This window comes from Pelmatolapia mariae, linkage group LG10_11, assembly GCF_036321145.2.
Source record: "Pelmatolapia mariae isolate MD_Pm_ZW linkage group LG10_11, Pm_UMD_F_2, whole genome shotgun sequence".
NCBI classification, from domain to species: domain Eukaryota; kingdom Metazoa; phylum Chordata; class Actinopteri; order Cichliformes; family Cichlidae; genus Pelmatolapia; species Pelmatolapia mariae.
This window is the reverse complement of record NC_086236.1, coordinates 61,922,941-61,940,374: the sequence shown is the minus strand read 5'-3', so window position 1 is coordinate 61,940,374 and position 17,434 is coordinate 61,922,941. Positions and strand designations below refer to the sequence as shown.

General features: G+C 39.5%; 1 protein-coding gene across 1 annotated transcript; it reads right to left on the bottom strand.

Moving 5' to 3' along the window:
- Positions 1-514: 514 nt before the first annotated feature.
- On the bottom strand, positions 515-16,476 carry bcl3 (BCL3 transcription coactivator). Its single transcript, XM_063487562.1, has 9 exons — positions 15,879-16,476; positions 14,972-15,092; positions 7,557-7,665; positions 3,437-3,638; positions 2,665-2,753; positions 2,471-2,548; positions 1,970-2,137; positions 1,402-1,501; positions 515-1,313 (listed from the first exon to the last, which is right to left on the bottom strand). Exons 1-9 carry the CDS (start codon positions 16,348-16,350, stop codon positions 1,081-1,083), a joined length of 1,572 nt encoding a protein of 523 aa, XP_063343632.1. The 5' UTR covers positions 16,351-16,476; the 3' UTR covers positions 515-1,080.
- Between the last annotated feature and the right edge of the window lie 958 nt (positions 16,477-17,434).

Below are 17,434 nucleotides of genomic sequence, written 5' to 3'. Positions count from 1 at the left end.
AAAGCTGACAGAGAAAATCTGTGTTATTACAGATGCTGTTGGCAAATTGGGTTTTTTTTTTTGTTTGTGTTCTTGGCTATCTTGAGTTATTTTGAAGAGATTTGTATAATCATCTATTTTGCTTTGTGTTTAAACATTGGTGATTTATCTGTAATGTTCAGATGATGCTTTGGCAGCAGTGAGGTGTTTCATTTCCCTCGTGCTACCCTTGCTTATTGTGTTAGGGGTTTGTGGGTGGGCGTAGAGCGGCTTGGTTAAAAAAAGGAAAGTGAAGAGGGGATGGAAACTGTTTTGTCTCACATCCTGTTCTGTCACCTGTGTGCCTGTCATCGTACCCCATTTTTAATCTTTTCTTCTTGTTACATAAATACTTGATCACAAAAAGGTTTAAGGTGAATAATAAAGCTAAAGCAAGACATCACATTTTTTATTATATTATTTTATTATATTTTTATGTTTTATTGTTTTTATTTATAAAAAATATCTACATTTTTTACCATTAAAAAACACATCAACACACACACTAACAGACATAAGAGGTACAATGCCTGTGCACAGATTATCAAAAGAAAGGAAACCAGGTATTTGACTGAGCAATATATGCTAAGTCTTACAAGGAGACTGCAAACTTAAGAAGTCTTGGTGGCATAATGATGAAGACACTCTTAATGCAATATCCACAGTTCAAGTAAGGCCAGGTACATTTGTTGCATAGCATCATCCCCTCTAATCTGCTAATCAGAAATTAAGACAAAGTGCCTAGAAATACTTTTAAGATGGGACTCTGAGTTCAGTGAGCTTTGGTCCGTAGCAGTCATTTACTCATGTCTGTACATAGTTTTAAAAAATGTTTTTTATGTTCAGTCTTGAATGCATGCAGTGGAATATTTCTACTGATGCATAGTTTTCCAGCAGTGTTTCACTCCCCAGTTTTCAAAGAGTCAGTACAGGACCGGAGTCTCCTTAGAAGCAGCAAGCTAAGCAGGGAGGCTGCAGGCAAGTCTGTCAAGGCATGAAAGCCTGAGAAAGGACACAAACTATGATTGTCCAAGGAAGAAAAATGGGAGGTTTGGCCTAATTTCAAGTGCAGTCCATTCCTGCCCCGCCATCCCATTGGGTGAAGCCCTCTCCAGCATGATGTCGTCTGATTGCTTCCTTGATGCTCGACTGTGTGGACATAGACGCAAGTCTTACTGGACAATAAGTCTGAGATCGTAAAATGGAAGTCTCTGGAGAGTGGGAAGCATTCTGATGAACAATGTGTGGCGTAGTTGAAGGTGAGCACCCACGACTATGGCTGGGAGATGGGGACCCTAAAGGAGAAGCACAGAGTATAAATTAAATTCTGCAAATTTTGTTGTTTCTGTGTGTGAGAGAAAAAGACACTTGAATGCTCCTCACCGTTTTCTGTTAGGTTGCTCTCAACTGGTGAGACTGACATGCAGTGCTGATCTTGGACTCTTATTTGCCTGGAGCCTCTTCCTCGTAACACATCTGCTATCTGTAAAACAATTTATAGTTCATTAAAAACTTTGTACGTGACTTAAAATAAGACTCATAGTGATATACTAAAATAACTAGAGGGAAATGGTGCACTATTCAGGTTTGGCCTCTAGAGGGAACGATACACACATTTACTTCCCATTTTGGCTTCAACTCTTTCTTCCCACTAACCAGAGCTAGGCCAAGTAGGTTTTGCAACTGTTTGTATCTGTTCTGACATAAATTATGTAACACATAGCTGTGAATTCCCATAGTAAAATCATAGAGAGAGACTGAAAATTTGGACAAATATAAGGAAGTGATTTACTGTTAGATCAGTAACCTTTAGGAGGTTTATTGTTTTCCAGCACAAGAAGCAGGAACATACAACCATAAAACAGAATAAAAGGAACAACACTGTAACAATGGAATTTCAGCAATGTCCATTATATTTATTGTTTTTCCTCTTTGTCATCGCCTCACTCACTTTTTTGTTCTTGGCCACCATCACTGGGGTGTCATTGTGGTAGTTCTTGAGGCTACTGTCAGCTCCACTCTTCAGCAGCAGCCGCACTGTCTCCACCTGACCTCGGCCACAAGCGCTGTGTAGAGCCGTGTTCCCACTATATGACTGGCTGTTGACATCACATCTATTCTGCAACAGAAAATCACCAGAAAATGATTCATAAAGGAAGCCAGAGTAGATGTCGGTAACTTAGAAAATGAAACAAGAGATAATGTCCCAAAGAGGGTGAGTGCAGTCTGTGATGAAGAAAGGAGAAAAGATTCACATATACAGCATAGCTGCTAAACTCTAAAAATAAAGAAAAACTACAATTATATTACAATACTTCAAAAAGGACCCTAAGAAGAAAAAGGAATACAAAACTATGCACTGATAATGAGGTGGAAAGAGAAAAGCAGAATTATTTAACTCCGCTGAGTCACAACCCTTCTCTCCCCTCTTCTACCCACACAAATTCATTACCTCAATGAGGAAGTGGACCATGTCTGCGTTATTGCTCTCCACAGCATGCATGAGAGGACTCTGGCCACTTTTGATGTCCTGATTAGAGAGAAAAAAAAGCACCATGGGAAAAGTCAGAGAATGCAGAGCGGAAATGTAAAAAAGCCGTGATGCTGTGAAACCCACAGTGCTGAGTCGGTACAGCAGGGACTGACCATAGCATTGATGTCAGCTCCAGCATCCAGTAACATTCTTGCCAAATCCTTATGGCCCTGCAGAACAGCCAGATGGAGAGGGCTCAAACCTAAGAATAATAAAAAAAGGAAAAGCCTGCATTTTATATTCATGTTCAGATCTTTTACACATTGAGAAAAAGATATCAGTTACAGAGGTACAAATAAATGTCTTCAAAGCTGCTTGGAGATTTGGCAATGCGACACTACACTGACACCAGACCACAAAGGAAGGAAATGTCCTCTTCCCACCCACACACCCAAAACAACCAACCCAACCCATACCTGAGCGTGGGTTTACATTTTTCATACCCACCAACAGACTGTTAAGGCAGTTAAGGAGATTATAAGAATAGGTGTATTCACTGTAGTAATGTAGTAATGCAATTTTCTTTTCATAGCACTTTCAGTCTGGAAACTGTGTCAGCGCTTTTTAATTCACTTCACTTGGTTGTGCACATGTTTCAACTGATAGATGTAAACGTAAACTGGGTCACAAATACAGGGGTCATGTGACAAAAACAACAACAACAAAAATAAACAGAAAATATATCAGGAAGTATAGTTTAATTGCTAGCCAACCATGTTTAATTTGATATTTTATGAATTAGTTAAATTAAATCAAAAATGATTTTAATCTGAGATAAAAATGCTTGCAAATAATTACAGACTTTATCACACTTAGTGAGAGCTAAAGAGGTGTAAGCAACCCTTTTAGTGTAATACATGCCAAGAAGTATCTTTAGTAACTCACCCTCAAAATTTCGGATCTCAAGGCAGGTGGCGGATGATGGCATAGAAAGCACTACAGACAGGCAATCCCGCTGGTCATATTCACAGCAGAGGTGGAGCGCTGTTTGCCCATTACGGTCCAAGGCTGCAGGGTCGGCCCCTGCTTTCAACAAAGCTTCCACCATGTTTGCCTGCTTAGTTATCACTGCCAAATGAAGGGGAGTCTGAGGGGGAATAACAACAAAAATTATAGTTTAAACAAGCCAGATATATCACGGCTGATAACCATAAAGATGCAGTGCAGTGTTTCTCAAGCTTTTGGTTTTTTCACAAAGCCCACAAACAAGGGAAATACATACTTGACATAAAAAGGCACAGTGTTTACTTTGGCTAATTTACGATAACTATTCTTGTCAGTGAAGTTAAGGAAGAATGCGGTGTTTTCTTGTAAAGGCCTCTGTTTACCTATAACCTGTTCAACAGGTTAAAGGTCAATGAGACAAAAAAACCCAAAAAAAACAGTGCTTGCAAGAACACATCAACACCTAGAACAAACACACAATGACCATGAGCTGGCTTCACCTATGCATGTGTATTCCTAGATTTACACAAATACACTCACGAAATACACAAAGTGCAAAGTTTTCAGCACTTAAATTAATATATCTTACAGAACAAACTCTGTCAACAAGAGTAGAAGCATCAGACTTTGTGATTAACTGAAAATGAGGAAGAACCTGTTCTGAACCACAGTCGACAATGCCGGGAAAAGCAAAAGTCATTGTTCACCAGCTGTTTGCCTGGATGAATATTGTAAGCACTGACTAAAATCCCTTTAGCAATCTAGGATGTTCCTGTGGGTGAGGTCACCATGTATCATCCTGTTTATATTATGTCAACTACGGCTCGGCAGGGCGCAGGCAACCTGGGGTTCATTAAGCAATCCTTAGTTCATAGTTCAGTCATAAAGGGAAGTATTTAAACCTGGACTTTTTTAGATGCTATTCTAGTTACACAATAAATGCAGCAAGTAGGAACGGACTGCTTCTCCAAGTTTCACTTTTGCTGTGTTACTACTAACGTGTATGTGTGTGTGCGTGCATGTCTGTGCATCGAGAGTTCATTCCAGTAAAGACTATTAAAGTAGGTAGGGTAGCAGTGGGAGAACATCTTTGTGGAATTCCTCCAATGTGTCAATGCAACTTCCCTGAATCCTATGACTCACAAACATGCATAAGTACACAGTCATGTACACAATCATGTTCCCTGAAAGATTTCCAGTATTTGAACTTTCTGCTATAAACATTTACTATAGAACAATATTATGAAATGCTACCATACTATTAACTTTTCCCAAACGCCATTAAGGACATGTCTTAAATCCCTTTCGATATTACTTTACCACTAAGGCCTTTTATGGCCTTTAATATAGACCCCCTTAGAGCTGGCAGGCTCTGGCTTTGGCTTCCTGTAATAGATTTCACAGTGACTAAACCAAATTTCAGCAAAGATAAGAGGAAAGGTAGGAAGGGAATGAAGGGGTGGAGAACAAGGGAAAAAAACGGAAGTGGCAGAGGGGAGTCCAGGGGAAAGACAGGATAACAAGGGAAAATCCCTTCTCTTTCCCTTGGGTCTGTCCTCATAGGCTTACATTCCTGAAAGATGAGTGGATCATCATGGATGAGGTAAAAAATGACAGCAGTAGAGGTTTGGGGGCATGAAAAACAACCCCAGGCAGTTCCAAACAAGGGGAAGGCAGCACAAAGCGCCAAAGACTTGTCTTCTGCTGTGAGCACAAGAGGGTAAAGCCAGGCCTATTGCACAAATAAACATCACATGCTTACGTCAGTGTTGTTGACAGTTACACTGATAGGATCAGTCAGTTCATCAGTTATGGTTAGAAACCAAATTCTATAACCAAAGATATATGCAGCGAGAGATATAAAAAAAGAGAGAGAGAGACTGAGGGAGATAGAGAAACAACACAAGCGAGACAGAGAGAGAGAGAGGCACGCGCATGAAGGGAAAGTCCCTGTAAACTACCCTCTGAACCTCACTGCAAGGTATGTTGAGAAACAGCCCAAAGCAAGGCGGGGGGGAGGGAGGGGTCATGTGACTTCTCGGAACGAGGACACTAAAGTACACACAAACGCACACGGATGCCTTGTTTGTGCACACACATGCACACACGCTCACACTGAGAAATAAAATGGCATACCACCAACGTGCCATAAACAAAAAGAAAACAATTATTCAATTGTTAAACTGCCAACCGCATACTGCACTGTAACGGTAACACGTCCACATGGTAGTCTCTGTTCTAATCCACATGTCAGTCAGTGCACGTTTTAGTGTGGGTGGCCCCAAAGGATTTAGTCCCCAAACCCCACAGTGTCAGCATCACGCTACATTATCCGCTGTCATAAGAGAAGCAAAAGTTTACTATTGTAGTATGTGTTTGTGTAGCTGATAGCATGTGGGAGTATCAAACAGCTGTCTCTATACTATTGTTGTAGTTCTGGGAGTGGAAGGCAAATCATGCCGTGACACTTGCACTGCTCTTCAGTTACAATACTGATAGTAACACTCTGTCAAAATGTTCCATATGCAAAACCACAGAAACTCAGGATTTGTCATCATTGGATAAGTTGTATTTTAATTGTGCCTGGTTTTTTATATTAGAAAATGGCCTGTGCTAGATGTCTTCTGGACTATGAAGTGAACTCAGTGTTTTTAAAATTTAAAAAGTTCCCTACCTTCATTTTGATAAGTTTATTCATTGTGCCTGGTTTTCAGTCAAAACCACGCAATCTGGTAGGCAAATGACTGTGGCGGGACCTATGCCTGTAAATCTCCCTTTTCGGTTATAACTGTGTATGACTTCAAATGTGAGTGTGTATGTGCATGTATGTGTGTGTGAGTGTGTGTATTGCGTGCATGCATTTTCATACATAGGGCAAACACAGGATATCATAAAACCTATGCTGTCAAGCCTCAGCGATGAGGAAAGACAACAACTGATGATAGCACAAGCATTATTTCTGGTAAGCTTGCCTGTGGCGTTCTATGTGGTGTGAAACCCCACACTTGAGAACAAACTCCAGACTTGAGAACTGAAGCTCTGAAAAAGCTTGGTTGCTTTTCTATTGAGGAATGGAAAAGAGAAAGCCAGCAGAAATCAGGAGACAACAAAGGAGAAGAGAATGTTGAACTGTTGGCTTGGCACCAGTGCCTGGGACAGCCCTGGATTGGGAAACACTTAAAAGCAACTCCATATACACAATCCCAATAAAACATGTTGATAGAGTAAGTAGGGAGTTGCAGTGCTCCATCATTTTTCTTGGGAAAAGTCACCCCAGTGAAACTGCATTGGATCTATTTGTCAGTTTTTCACATCAAAAACCTAAAACTGCCCTGCATAAATTAAAATATGTGCAAAATACAAGTTTAAAAGGCACTTTTGGAAATTTTACCGTGTAATTTTGCATATGAACATTTTTTTTTACTTAAGGTAAACACACTAGGTATCAGTGTAAGGTTTCTGGGAGTTAGTGTGAGTCATTTTTGTGCCAGTTAATCATATTGGCTTTCTTCTTTCTGAATTTCACAACATGGTAAATCCTACATGTAAACACTGAAAAATCCCTTGCTACATATACAGAAAGTGACCACTAGAAAACCATGTGCAAAATACAGAACACTGGAAATCACACATAGTCCTTCCCAGAATGTGCATGGCTTTGGCTTGTGGCAAGTACAGGTGGAGAAACCGGGAAGGGTGAATTCCACTGCACAACCCTCAGCTGCCATGACCGTAAGTGTGTGATAATGCACTGCAAGGCAAGGAGGAAACCAATTCACTTCCTCTTTCTTTCTTTTCCATGTAAGTGTTATCAGAAGGGTGAGACGGGGAAATATATTGTGCATGCTGAGGCTGTTTTACATGCTAAGCTTTTTCTGCAAGTGTGCACATGTCCACACATGCCAACAGCTCCATAATCAGCAAAGATTCTTTGCTTTAAACTATTTACATTTCTTTGCAAAACCCCGTGACTATAAAAGCTCTGTCTCCTGGCATTTAATGGTCAGAACTGTGTGCATGTGTATATTTGTCAGTAGCTTTATCAATGCATCTGTTTTACCTGACGGAGATTGTTGTAGATATCAACGTCTTTATGAGCCAACACCAAGAGCTGGATGAGTTTGTAGACTATGGCCAATTCTCCCTGGACCACGGCTATATGGAGAGCTCTGTGAAGGACACATGCACACAAAAAATTGACACAGTCAACAGGTGTTGCATTTTCAACTTGGATTTAACACAACCTATTTCTAATTTTCAACCTGATTATCATTGATCAAACCCGTAAAAGCTAATCTCTTTTCATCCGAATCCAAATCCCCATCCCAAAATCCCTTCATGGCTGAAAAAGTGGTACATGTAACTCTTCACTATTTCCCCAATATGAATCAATATATGTACATATATGGAAATTAGTGTGTGCCTCATTCCTGACCTCTTGTCAGAAACCTGCAACCACTCTCCCTCTGTATCTGTGAGTCTCACTCACTCACAAATTATTGTGCTAAATAAAAGAAGGCAGCACATGCGCACAACCCACAATATTAGTCAGGAGAAGAAAATCATTTAATTTTTTTTAAATTGCAGGAAGTGTATTGGATAGCGTATAACGAGTTGTTGCAGACGATAAAGTTCTCGTCAAACCAAAGGTATTTACTTGTTAGGAAACATACTGTTGGGCATAATACAACATGTGTAAAGTAATGAGTTATAGTCAACTCCAGAAGCATTTCCAGAGATGGAGCATAGAGATACACAGACACACACATGAGCAAAGACTTGTTCCAAATTACCAAGCCTGACAAGTTAGTCTCGCTCTGCAAGCAGACAGAACTGTTTTCTTTTATTTCATTTTCTTACTGTAAAACCTGGGCTCTCAGTATTGACTCCAAAGCAAAAATGCTCAGCCACGGTCATGAATGCTTGCTTTGTTTATAACACTGTATGTCCTCTAGTATATAAAACAATACCTTTTGGATAGGTTAACAAGATTAAACTGCAAAACTACTGTGTGATCATGTGCTTGCATGAGTAATGGCAGTTCTTTACATCATATACAGAATTAACCTTTAAAATTAATGCATCCCCATCATCAACAACTTAAAACAACAAGTGGAAACGGAACAATAGTGAGCCTGGCTGAGTCTTTATTAGAAGCCACCTAGTAGCACCTACACACTAAAGCACAATGAAGCTTTGTTCACACATGGCCTATCAAAGAAGTAGGAGAACCGGGTCACCAGACTATTACTTGTGCTATTGTCACACTGTCACAAGTATATATCACATGAACTTTAAACAGGAAGCTGGCAGTTTTAAAGTCCAATCCACTTATAAATGACAACTGAATTCTCACATGCATCGTCCTCAGGTAAAAGTTCATAACTGCCGTGCAAGTGTAAAAACACCTTAATTAACACGTAGCATGTAAAAACGAAAAACAACAGCTGTGGTTTTGCTAAAGCTATATGCCAGACTAAGTCAGTGCCTGGAAAAACTTGCAGTCTTAGATGGTTGCCCGGCAACTTTACTGTGGCAACAAACTTTTTGTTTGTTTTATTTTAACATGTACAACGCTTTTATATGTAGATGAAAATACTTAGACATAGCATCTTCATAATTGTACTTTTGAAAATTGTTTTCTCCCTGTCGTTAGCATTTATGCTAAACTAAGCTAACCTCCGATAACCTAAGAAGGGGGCCATTACCTTTGTGGCCTTTAAACTTAACATGTGGAGGACTAAAGTTTGTTTTTTGATCAAAATCAGCCAATTCTGCTTGATCACTTGATTTAAGTTATAACACTGAAAGTTGCACTGACAAGTTCAGTAGATGTACAGCACTGACTCACAGTTTCTTTATCACACAACCTTATCAAGAAACCACTGTCTGTGATCTATACATGAAGCAAACGAACAAACACAGGGCAGGGTTTGGGACAGGGATGGGCAGGAAACTGATTGGGGGAGTGGGGTGGTGGTGCAGAGGCATGTTGTAGAAAACAGTTTATCAGTTTTCACATTTTTCTTTTTTTGCTCTATCAGAAGAAGCAGCTTCCAGTAAGACCCAGACAAGTTTTATGTCACTTCCTGTTGTCACTAACAAAGACAGCATTCTTTTTCCTCTATCTTGGTCTATGTGCACTGAAATCTAGTTATTAAGCTGTATGGTTTCTGACAGGGGCTTTCTTTAGTTTTGCTCAGTCAGCTTCAACAGATAAGTCATAATCAGACATACAGTGCAATTATGCAACAGGAAACAGAGACAGTTCTTTAGAATAAGTTAAAAGTACCTTTGAAGGCAATATGAGGTCAAAAAATAAGTTCACATAATGACAAAAGCACTTGCAACACTTTGCAACACTCTCAGTTACGTGAGATGTGTCCCAGTGACACAAAGTTAAGTTAAAGAAGAGTCGCCCTTGGAAAAAAATAGCTTAAATTGATTACAATTTTCAATTTTCTACATTACATACTACATATTAAGATTTTCCCAAGTATTATTTTTTTTTTAAATCTGTGTCCTGGCATTTAATGATCATAAATATTCCTTCAAACTGTGTTCTGTAACCAACATTCACTTGGCAGTTGCAGGAAATTTGTGTGTGTGTGTGTGTGTGTGTGTGTGTGTGTGTGTGTGTGTGTGTGTGTGTGTGTGTGCTAAAAGAATGCAAAATAAATGCAAAAAGTAGATAAACCATCTGTGCATATGTATATGCATGCTTAATTCTAAAAGCCACGCTTAAGCAAGGCTTCTTGACTATAGAGCATAAGTTAAACAAAACAAATGTTCTCTGTGCAAGAGTAGTTTTCAAGTGTGACTGCAATAAACAATTTTGTATGTCAAGTGTGCAGGGCGGTTCTTCCCTCAGCAGATCCCTGTTCCTGTAACTAAGCTCAGCAAAGTGAAGAAATCTGCATCAACAAAGGTTTGGTTATATTTACTGTACATGTTATTGGCTACCCATAACTAGCTTTAAAAAGCACCTGCAGTGTCTCCACAATAAACACTACAATAAAGGAGATAATCATTCATGGCACACTATATATGGTCTCAAACATAGTGACAGGCAATTCATATATGACTTTAGCAGGGTTTTGTGATTCTGAGCCCTGAGAAAAGTGTGAAAAATAGATTTATTTTTGGATCATTCATGAATAACCCTTAAAAAACTTAATACTCAGATCCTTTGCCTCCATGTATGCCTATTATCATTCTGTTTATCTTGCTCAGCCCTTTTATATCATCATCTATGTGTCTCTTTTCTCTTAAGATGAAACTGCACTGTTTCTTGTTCCTGGAAGTGGGGCAGACCACAGCCCCAGATAACCCCAGGCACAGCAGCCCTGACGCAGACAGGAGTCCCAAGCTTAACACAGATGGTAACTGTGTGTATGTGTGAGAGAGAGAGAGAGAGAGAGAGAGAGAGAGAGAGAGAGAGAGAGAGAGAGAGAGAGAGAGAGAGAGAGAGAGAGGCATGTGGTATCCTGTTTGGTATGGAGGGTGAGAGTGCAGCCAGACTGAATGATCAGACTGAAGCCTAACATTTCCTGTGGTCTGTGGACCAGCTGAGCAATGAGATGATGTGTCAGTTTGAACGTGTAGTAAACAAAAGAGAAGCAGAGTCACACCACAGTCCAGTTAACAAGAAATGACGACTTACTTCACATCCTACCGTGCTTGTCATTAACAATTATACTACTTTCAGTCTATGATGGTGCAAATATATTTACGTGGGAACTTTGATGAGCAAGTAGTTTATTATATAAATATACCGTTTGTCATTGCATCCACTAGAGCAAGTTAAAAACTTTACTATGCAAAGAAAAAGCAGTTCTAGCCTGACTCACATTTTAAATCCTTTAATCATGGATGGATGCAAATTAAAGAGGAGAAATACTAGCTGTTAGAGTTCAATCAAAAGCACTCATAATTGTATAAGATCTTGAACTTTCATATCTGTGGAGGCACCATCAGTGCCAACTAATATAAAACGGCAGGACTTGCTCTAGTGGATGCAATGACAAACAGGACTATCCAAAAGTCTTGAGCCACCAGAGCCAGTGGTCTTCAATAATAGTTTTCCAGATTTTCTGAAGGTCTTTCAAAGTTTTTCTCTGGACACTGGCTGCTTTTTCATTCCTTTTCTGCCCAAAGATTGGAACTAAAGGCAGCCAAAATCCAAAGAAGAGCTTTGAATGTGCTTCAAGACACTTGGAGAACTATTCCTGAATAGAAGAAAGTGCTATATGTCCTCAACCAGTAAAGGCCTTGGATGGATGGACTGGTTACATTAACAAAGGTGATCCTTCACATGCAGGTGATAAGTGATTCAGTCTTATCATTTTTGTGGACTTTCAAGATTAAGTGCAAGTTAGTGTTCTCAAGACCATCTCACCATTACAAAAAAGAGAAAGGAAACAGAAATTCCAGTTTAGAGTTTTTCAACTGATAAACTTACATCTAAACACAACTCAAATATCCATGCTCCCAGAGGACAAACCTAATAATTTTCTAGTTTTCATCTAATCAAACTTAAATGTGTCAGTTTAAACCTATGCACTGAATGGATGCAAGCTGATGAAGCTGAATAAATGCAGTTTGAATAAGAGCATTGCTAAGCTATGTATGTCATGGTATGTAACTATGTAACTGACTGACTGGAAGCATGCATGTAGGAGCTGTAAGTAAATCAACAGTTTTGCACATCTTCCATTGAAATGACAGTGTAACAGAACAGAAAAGAGGAGTGAGAGAGAGAGAGAGAGAGAGAGAGAGAGAGAGTGAGAAAGAGAGAGCGAGAGAGAGAGAGATGAACCTGATAGAAAGAAAGCGGTAAATGAGGAAGTCAAGAGCGGATGTTTGGGTTTTTTGAGCCCATTCATTTAAAAAACACAGAGAAGAAAAGAGAGAGACAGAGACACCTGAGAAAAACCACAACAGTTTTTTAAAACTGAGCACTCACTGGTTTTCCCGAAACTAAGGGGCTCAGAGGCGCTGAGAACAAATCCCATTGACGTAAAAGCAGGCGCATGCTCACCATCAAACACATTATGTATACACGCACATACATACACACACACACACTCATATGCATACAGTGTGAAAAACGAGAGGGTGCTGTAAATGTTTCTTTCTGAAGAATTCACACTAAATTTTAAACAACCACAAAGCAACAAGAAGGTACTCTAGAACTAACCGATGCCTGCGAAAGCAAAGGGACTAGGTGTTGTGTAAAGTTTCTGCACTTAATCTGTCTTGCACCGAGTTTCTGCTAATGAGACAGACTTTTGATTTGCATTATGCCTACACAGCAAGTTTAGTGTACAACTGTGAGGCGCACAAGTGGAGATAAAAAATTAAATCAGAGCACAGCTAAGATGTCAAAGGCGGTTAAAAAAAAAAACTTACTTTAATAGAATATAAAATAAAAACTGTTGTTTTTAAAGCTTTTTTTGATCTGAGACATGCATTCATCTACTTCCGTGGAACCATCTGTTAAAGATGGACATGTTATTGCAGTTACAAAGCAAATATGAGATAATAAGCAGCTGTAAGATACCACGGGACTTGACTTGTGGCTCGGCTAAATATTGGTCATCATGAGGTTTGGTTTTTTTTTTGAGTGAATGCAAATGATGATGATACTTTTTGAAACTGCATGATCAAAGTGCCAATAAATTCTTGGACATGCTTTGCTTTCGGTCACATGATTCTTTGTGTCTTTGTATGAATTTCTGTAGTTTTAATTAGTGTGTGGGTGGTAGCTTTAGACAAAGTAAAGTAACCATGCGTTAAAGTTTAATATTTGCATTCATGTGGTCTCGAAAACTCCTCTGGTGTCCTGTGTATTCTCACTACCACCACCTCACACCCCGAGGGACCAGTCAGCTGACTCTGGATTGTTCAACATGTGAATACAAACAATTAACTCTCAGCCTAGATCTATAGTATAGCTTCCAGGTTAGTATGTTAGGTATGTTAAATCTCAATAAGTCCTTATCAGCAGTGAACCAGTTTTCCTTACAGGAAGTGAAAATGCAGTCAATAATGGGAGGGCACACTGACTGACTGTACCTACTCAGTATGCACAGTCAGGTGAGTCATGGAGATCAAATAAACAAAGAATGCTACTGATATCTCATGTCTCATTGTGCAACAGCAGAGGTTTTGTCTTCAACATCAGGACATTGACATTAATGTTGTTTGGGTCGTTCCTGGTAAATCACTTGCACTGACATCTTATTGAAGTGAACAGTTTTCCTTGAGAACTTAGTTTAGACTTAAAAATGTAAAAGCAATAGTAATGATCAGACTGCACGTTTTCATCACAAGGGCCTTTCGGTGTTTGGTAAGAAGTTGTGATACATGATTAATGTTGGAAAGCTTTCTAACGAAAAACACTTTGATATATAATACAGTAGGAAAAATATGACTGCACAATTCCATGCAGCTGCTTTAGTTTCAGGGGTATCGCCGCATTACGAAGGGTGACTGGGATAGTTGAATCAAACAAAAGCATCATTAACTGCATATGGTTTTCCTACAGTGAAAATCAAAACGTCTGTTGTGAAACTGGATTAGGATGCGTACTCATACAACTATACACTGGAAAACATATTAAGATAATGAGATATGTGTGAACCCTATAGCTTAAATATAATCACTTGCTATCATTTGCATGTTTGAATCAAGGGGCGTGGTCAGGAGCTGAAAAATGAAGCCAACATGTACATGCATGTTAGTTGACTTAGCTATTTTAAGCTAAGTCAACTCATATTGACTCCCATATGTATGTGATATACCCATACGCTTTCCTAACCAAGCTAGCCAAGTGGCACTGTAAAGTTAACTCTCCACGTCCTTTTTATATCTATAGAAACTTTTTGCTCCCAAAAGACCACCATCATGAAGCTAAAGTTGCAATCATTATACTATGGCCATCTTTTACATACAGTTTGTGGTTTTAATGTTCATGGTGTTGAGGATGAGTCTGAACTTGCTGCATATGTCCTTCTATTTACTGTCACTGGCCATGTTATGTTATTTAAAAATGACAATATGAGTCAGATTTAGACTTTACATTTTTTTGTAACAATAAACTTTTTTTTGACAAAGTTTAAGTTGAGTGCGACTTTCATATCTGGCAATTGATGAGTCACCACTTCTGAGAAGTTGGGATTGACTTGAATCTCAGACTCATACTGTACAGTAGACCTCAATTTTCAAACTATTATCCTCTTAGAAGTCCCTCTAATGAAAATTTCTTGAAGTGAAATGATTGTGCTGAATTTTCAAATCCATAAAATGTGCCAAGTTATGACTTTCAAAATGACAAATGACACAATCATGCACAAGGTGGATGAATCATCGTTTAAGTTTACTATATACACCAGTTACTTGGACGGATGGACTGATTGTATATCATAAAGTGACACCCAAATGTCAGAATGAAAAAGAAAATAATCAACATACGTATCTCCATCTTCATCTTGTCTTGTTGCTTGAGCAATACCAGCCAGGACGTTTTCAGTTTGGTGGGCCACAACATTATTTGGCTCTGAGAGATGAGGCAGGCAGAACACTGGGTAATGACCTAAGCAGGGATGACACAGAATGAGAAATAGAAACGATGAGAAAGAGAAATAAAAAGAAGTTAGCAGGGAGAGAGAAAGAAAAGAGAAATGATGAAGATATAAATGAATAATTATAAAAGCTCCTGGCAAGCAAGTGATTTCTGTAATAAGGAAGTGGATAAGTTACAAGTCATATACTGTAAATATGAGTGTGCTGTATTCAGTTGTAAACTGACCCAGTGAGCTACTTTTATTCATGCAGTGAACACACTAATGAGGGGTACAGTAGGTGTAAAATAGCTTAGTGGGCATTTTCAGCAGCAGTAGCTTCTCTATGGTCTCTGACTTCACTGTCTTTTCTGCCACAGTGTCACACTGGCAGAGAAACCCACTAAAGAAAGGGGAGGAGGAGCTGTCTGTTGCCACAGTTTTAAAAATCAAAACAGCATTAGCAGGTAATGCCCTGTAATACCACAAAAAATGATGTGCCCCAACATGTAGTGCCTTGCTCTGTCCTCCAAACCTACATTTTGCCAGCTAGTCTGATCATTTTACCCACAGGCTGCTATTTCACATATTATTGGTTAAACCAAACTAAAGTATTCAATACGTTTTTCTTTGGAGAACAGGGAAATCAAAACTTCAGATGGTAATTTTACAGACATCTCATGGTCTCATAGTCTCATGGTCCAATTCTTTCTTTGGGGTTTAAACACTTACAATATTTAAAACGAACAAAACAAAATAATAAAGCTGTTGCACACCATACTGCAGTATTAGACTTAATGTTGGCCAGCAAGGCTTACCGTAAGGGAAAAAGCATATGGGGTATCCATTTGGAATCTGTCCTTCCAGCTGCCTGGGAGTCACTGGTGCTATGCCGACTCTTTCCACGGGATCGGCTAAAGTCTTATCTTCCGGAGGAGAAAATCGATCTTCTCTTTCTGCCTTAGACGGTGACAGTCTCTTGGTCTCCGGTTCGACAGGAATCGGGCGTTTCCTAAAAGGAAGCTGTGAGGCAGATCTATCCGCTGGACGCTTGCGAGAAGCACTGGTTGGTGAGACCGATACGCCTCTGACCGTGGGGCAGTTTTCATCTAAACTGTCCGCCCCTGTGAACGCCGGAGGTGCAGGTGAACCGCCTGTCACCCGAGCGTCCCTGGAGCCACAGGAAGGAGTCCCCCCGGCGTTCCCACGCACTCGGACATTGGTGCGCAAATCCAGCGGCACTGGGGCAACCGACTTGTGGGTACCGTTCATGGTCATGATCCTTGGCATCAACTGAGAGAGATTCTTCGAGATCTGAAGAAGTTTATTGGAATCAGTCAAAGCAAAGTGAACCAACCGTGCGCAATTCCCATATCCATGAAATCAACTGGACAGCGATCAGACCATCACCCTGTTTCCTTTTGAGTCACTAGTGGGGTTTAGATAAGCGTTCGAATTCAATGACCTGTGGGGAAAAAAACACAAAAAATTAAAAATTAAATAGTCTACATGTGAAGAAACGCTAAGAGATAAGGTACTTATGTGTGTCCTAGTGCACCTATGACAAGGTAGAGTGCAGCTGCGCGACTTTCATCTGCTTTTAATGAAGTGTCAGAGCGACACGGTGCTTTCCCTTTAAACCGAAACAAAGCGATTCTACCACTTAACTTTATACTAAGAAAGGCAGGAAAACAGCGACGAATTCATAGCATTCTTGCATTTCCGACTTCTGACATCTGTCTGTTTTGCATGCAAGTTAAAAACATTTAACACCGAATTTCGCAAGAAGTTCATGGCTCGTTGCTTGTTCGGAGACTCTGTGCATAGCAATATGCAGATCAAACACGGAGGCACTAGTCGACTGTCGATCGACTGTCCAGCACATGATCAATAGCTGACAACTTTTTTCTTTTAAAATAGTTCATTTCAACATTAAATTTGGATTCAATACAAATTTTGATTTGTGAGCAACTTTCAGTTTAGCAAGGTAATCAAAGTATTCATTAAATTACTTGGCAGAAACTACTACTACTAACTACTATCAAAACATGAAAAAAAAAACAACCCTTTCTGTTACAAAGAAGAAGTCAAGGAAAAGATGACGCTAGATTAAAGCATAACAATTTTTTTAAGGCTGTCTCAGCCGAGTTTAGAGCAAAATATTTTATTTTGCTAGTGACTGGTCATGAGTAAATAAACGAATAGCCACACTATTAACTGGGAAGTACATTAATATCGCTTTGCTTTCAGTCTTTTTTGTTTTTTTTTAATAATTCAAATCAGGTTCAGTTATATATCCTCAAATCACAACAAATACTGCCCCAAGGAGCCTTAAACCATAGCAATCAGTCAGACACCAACCTTTCAGAGAACA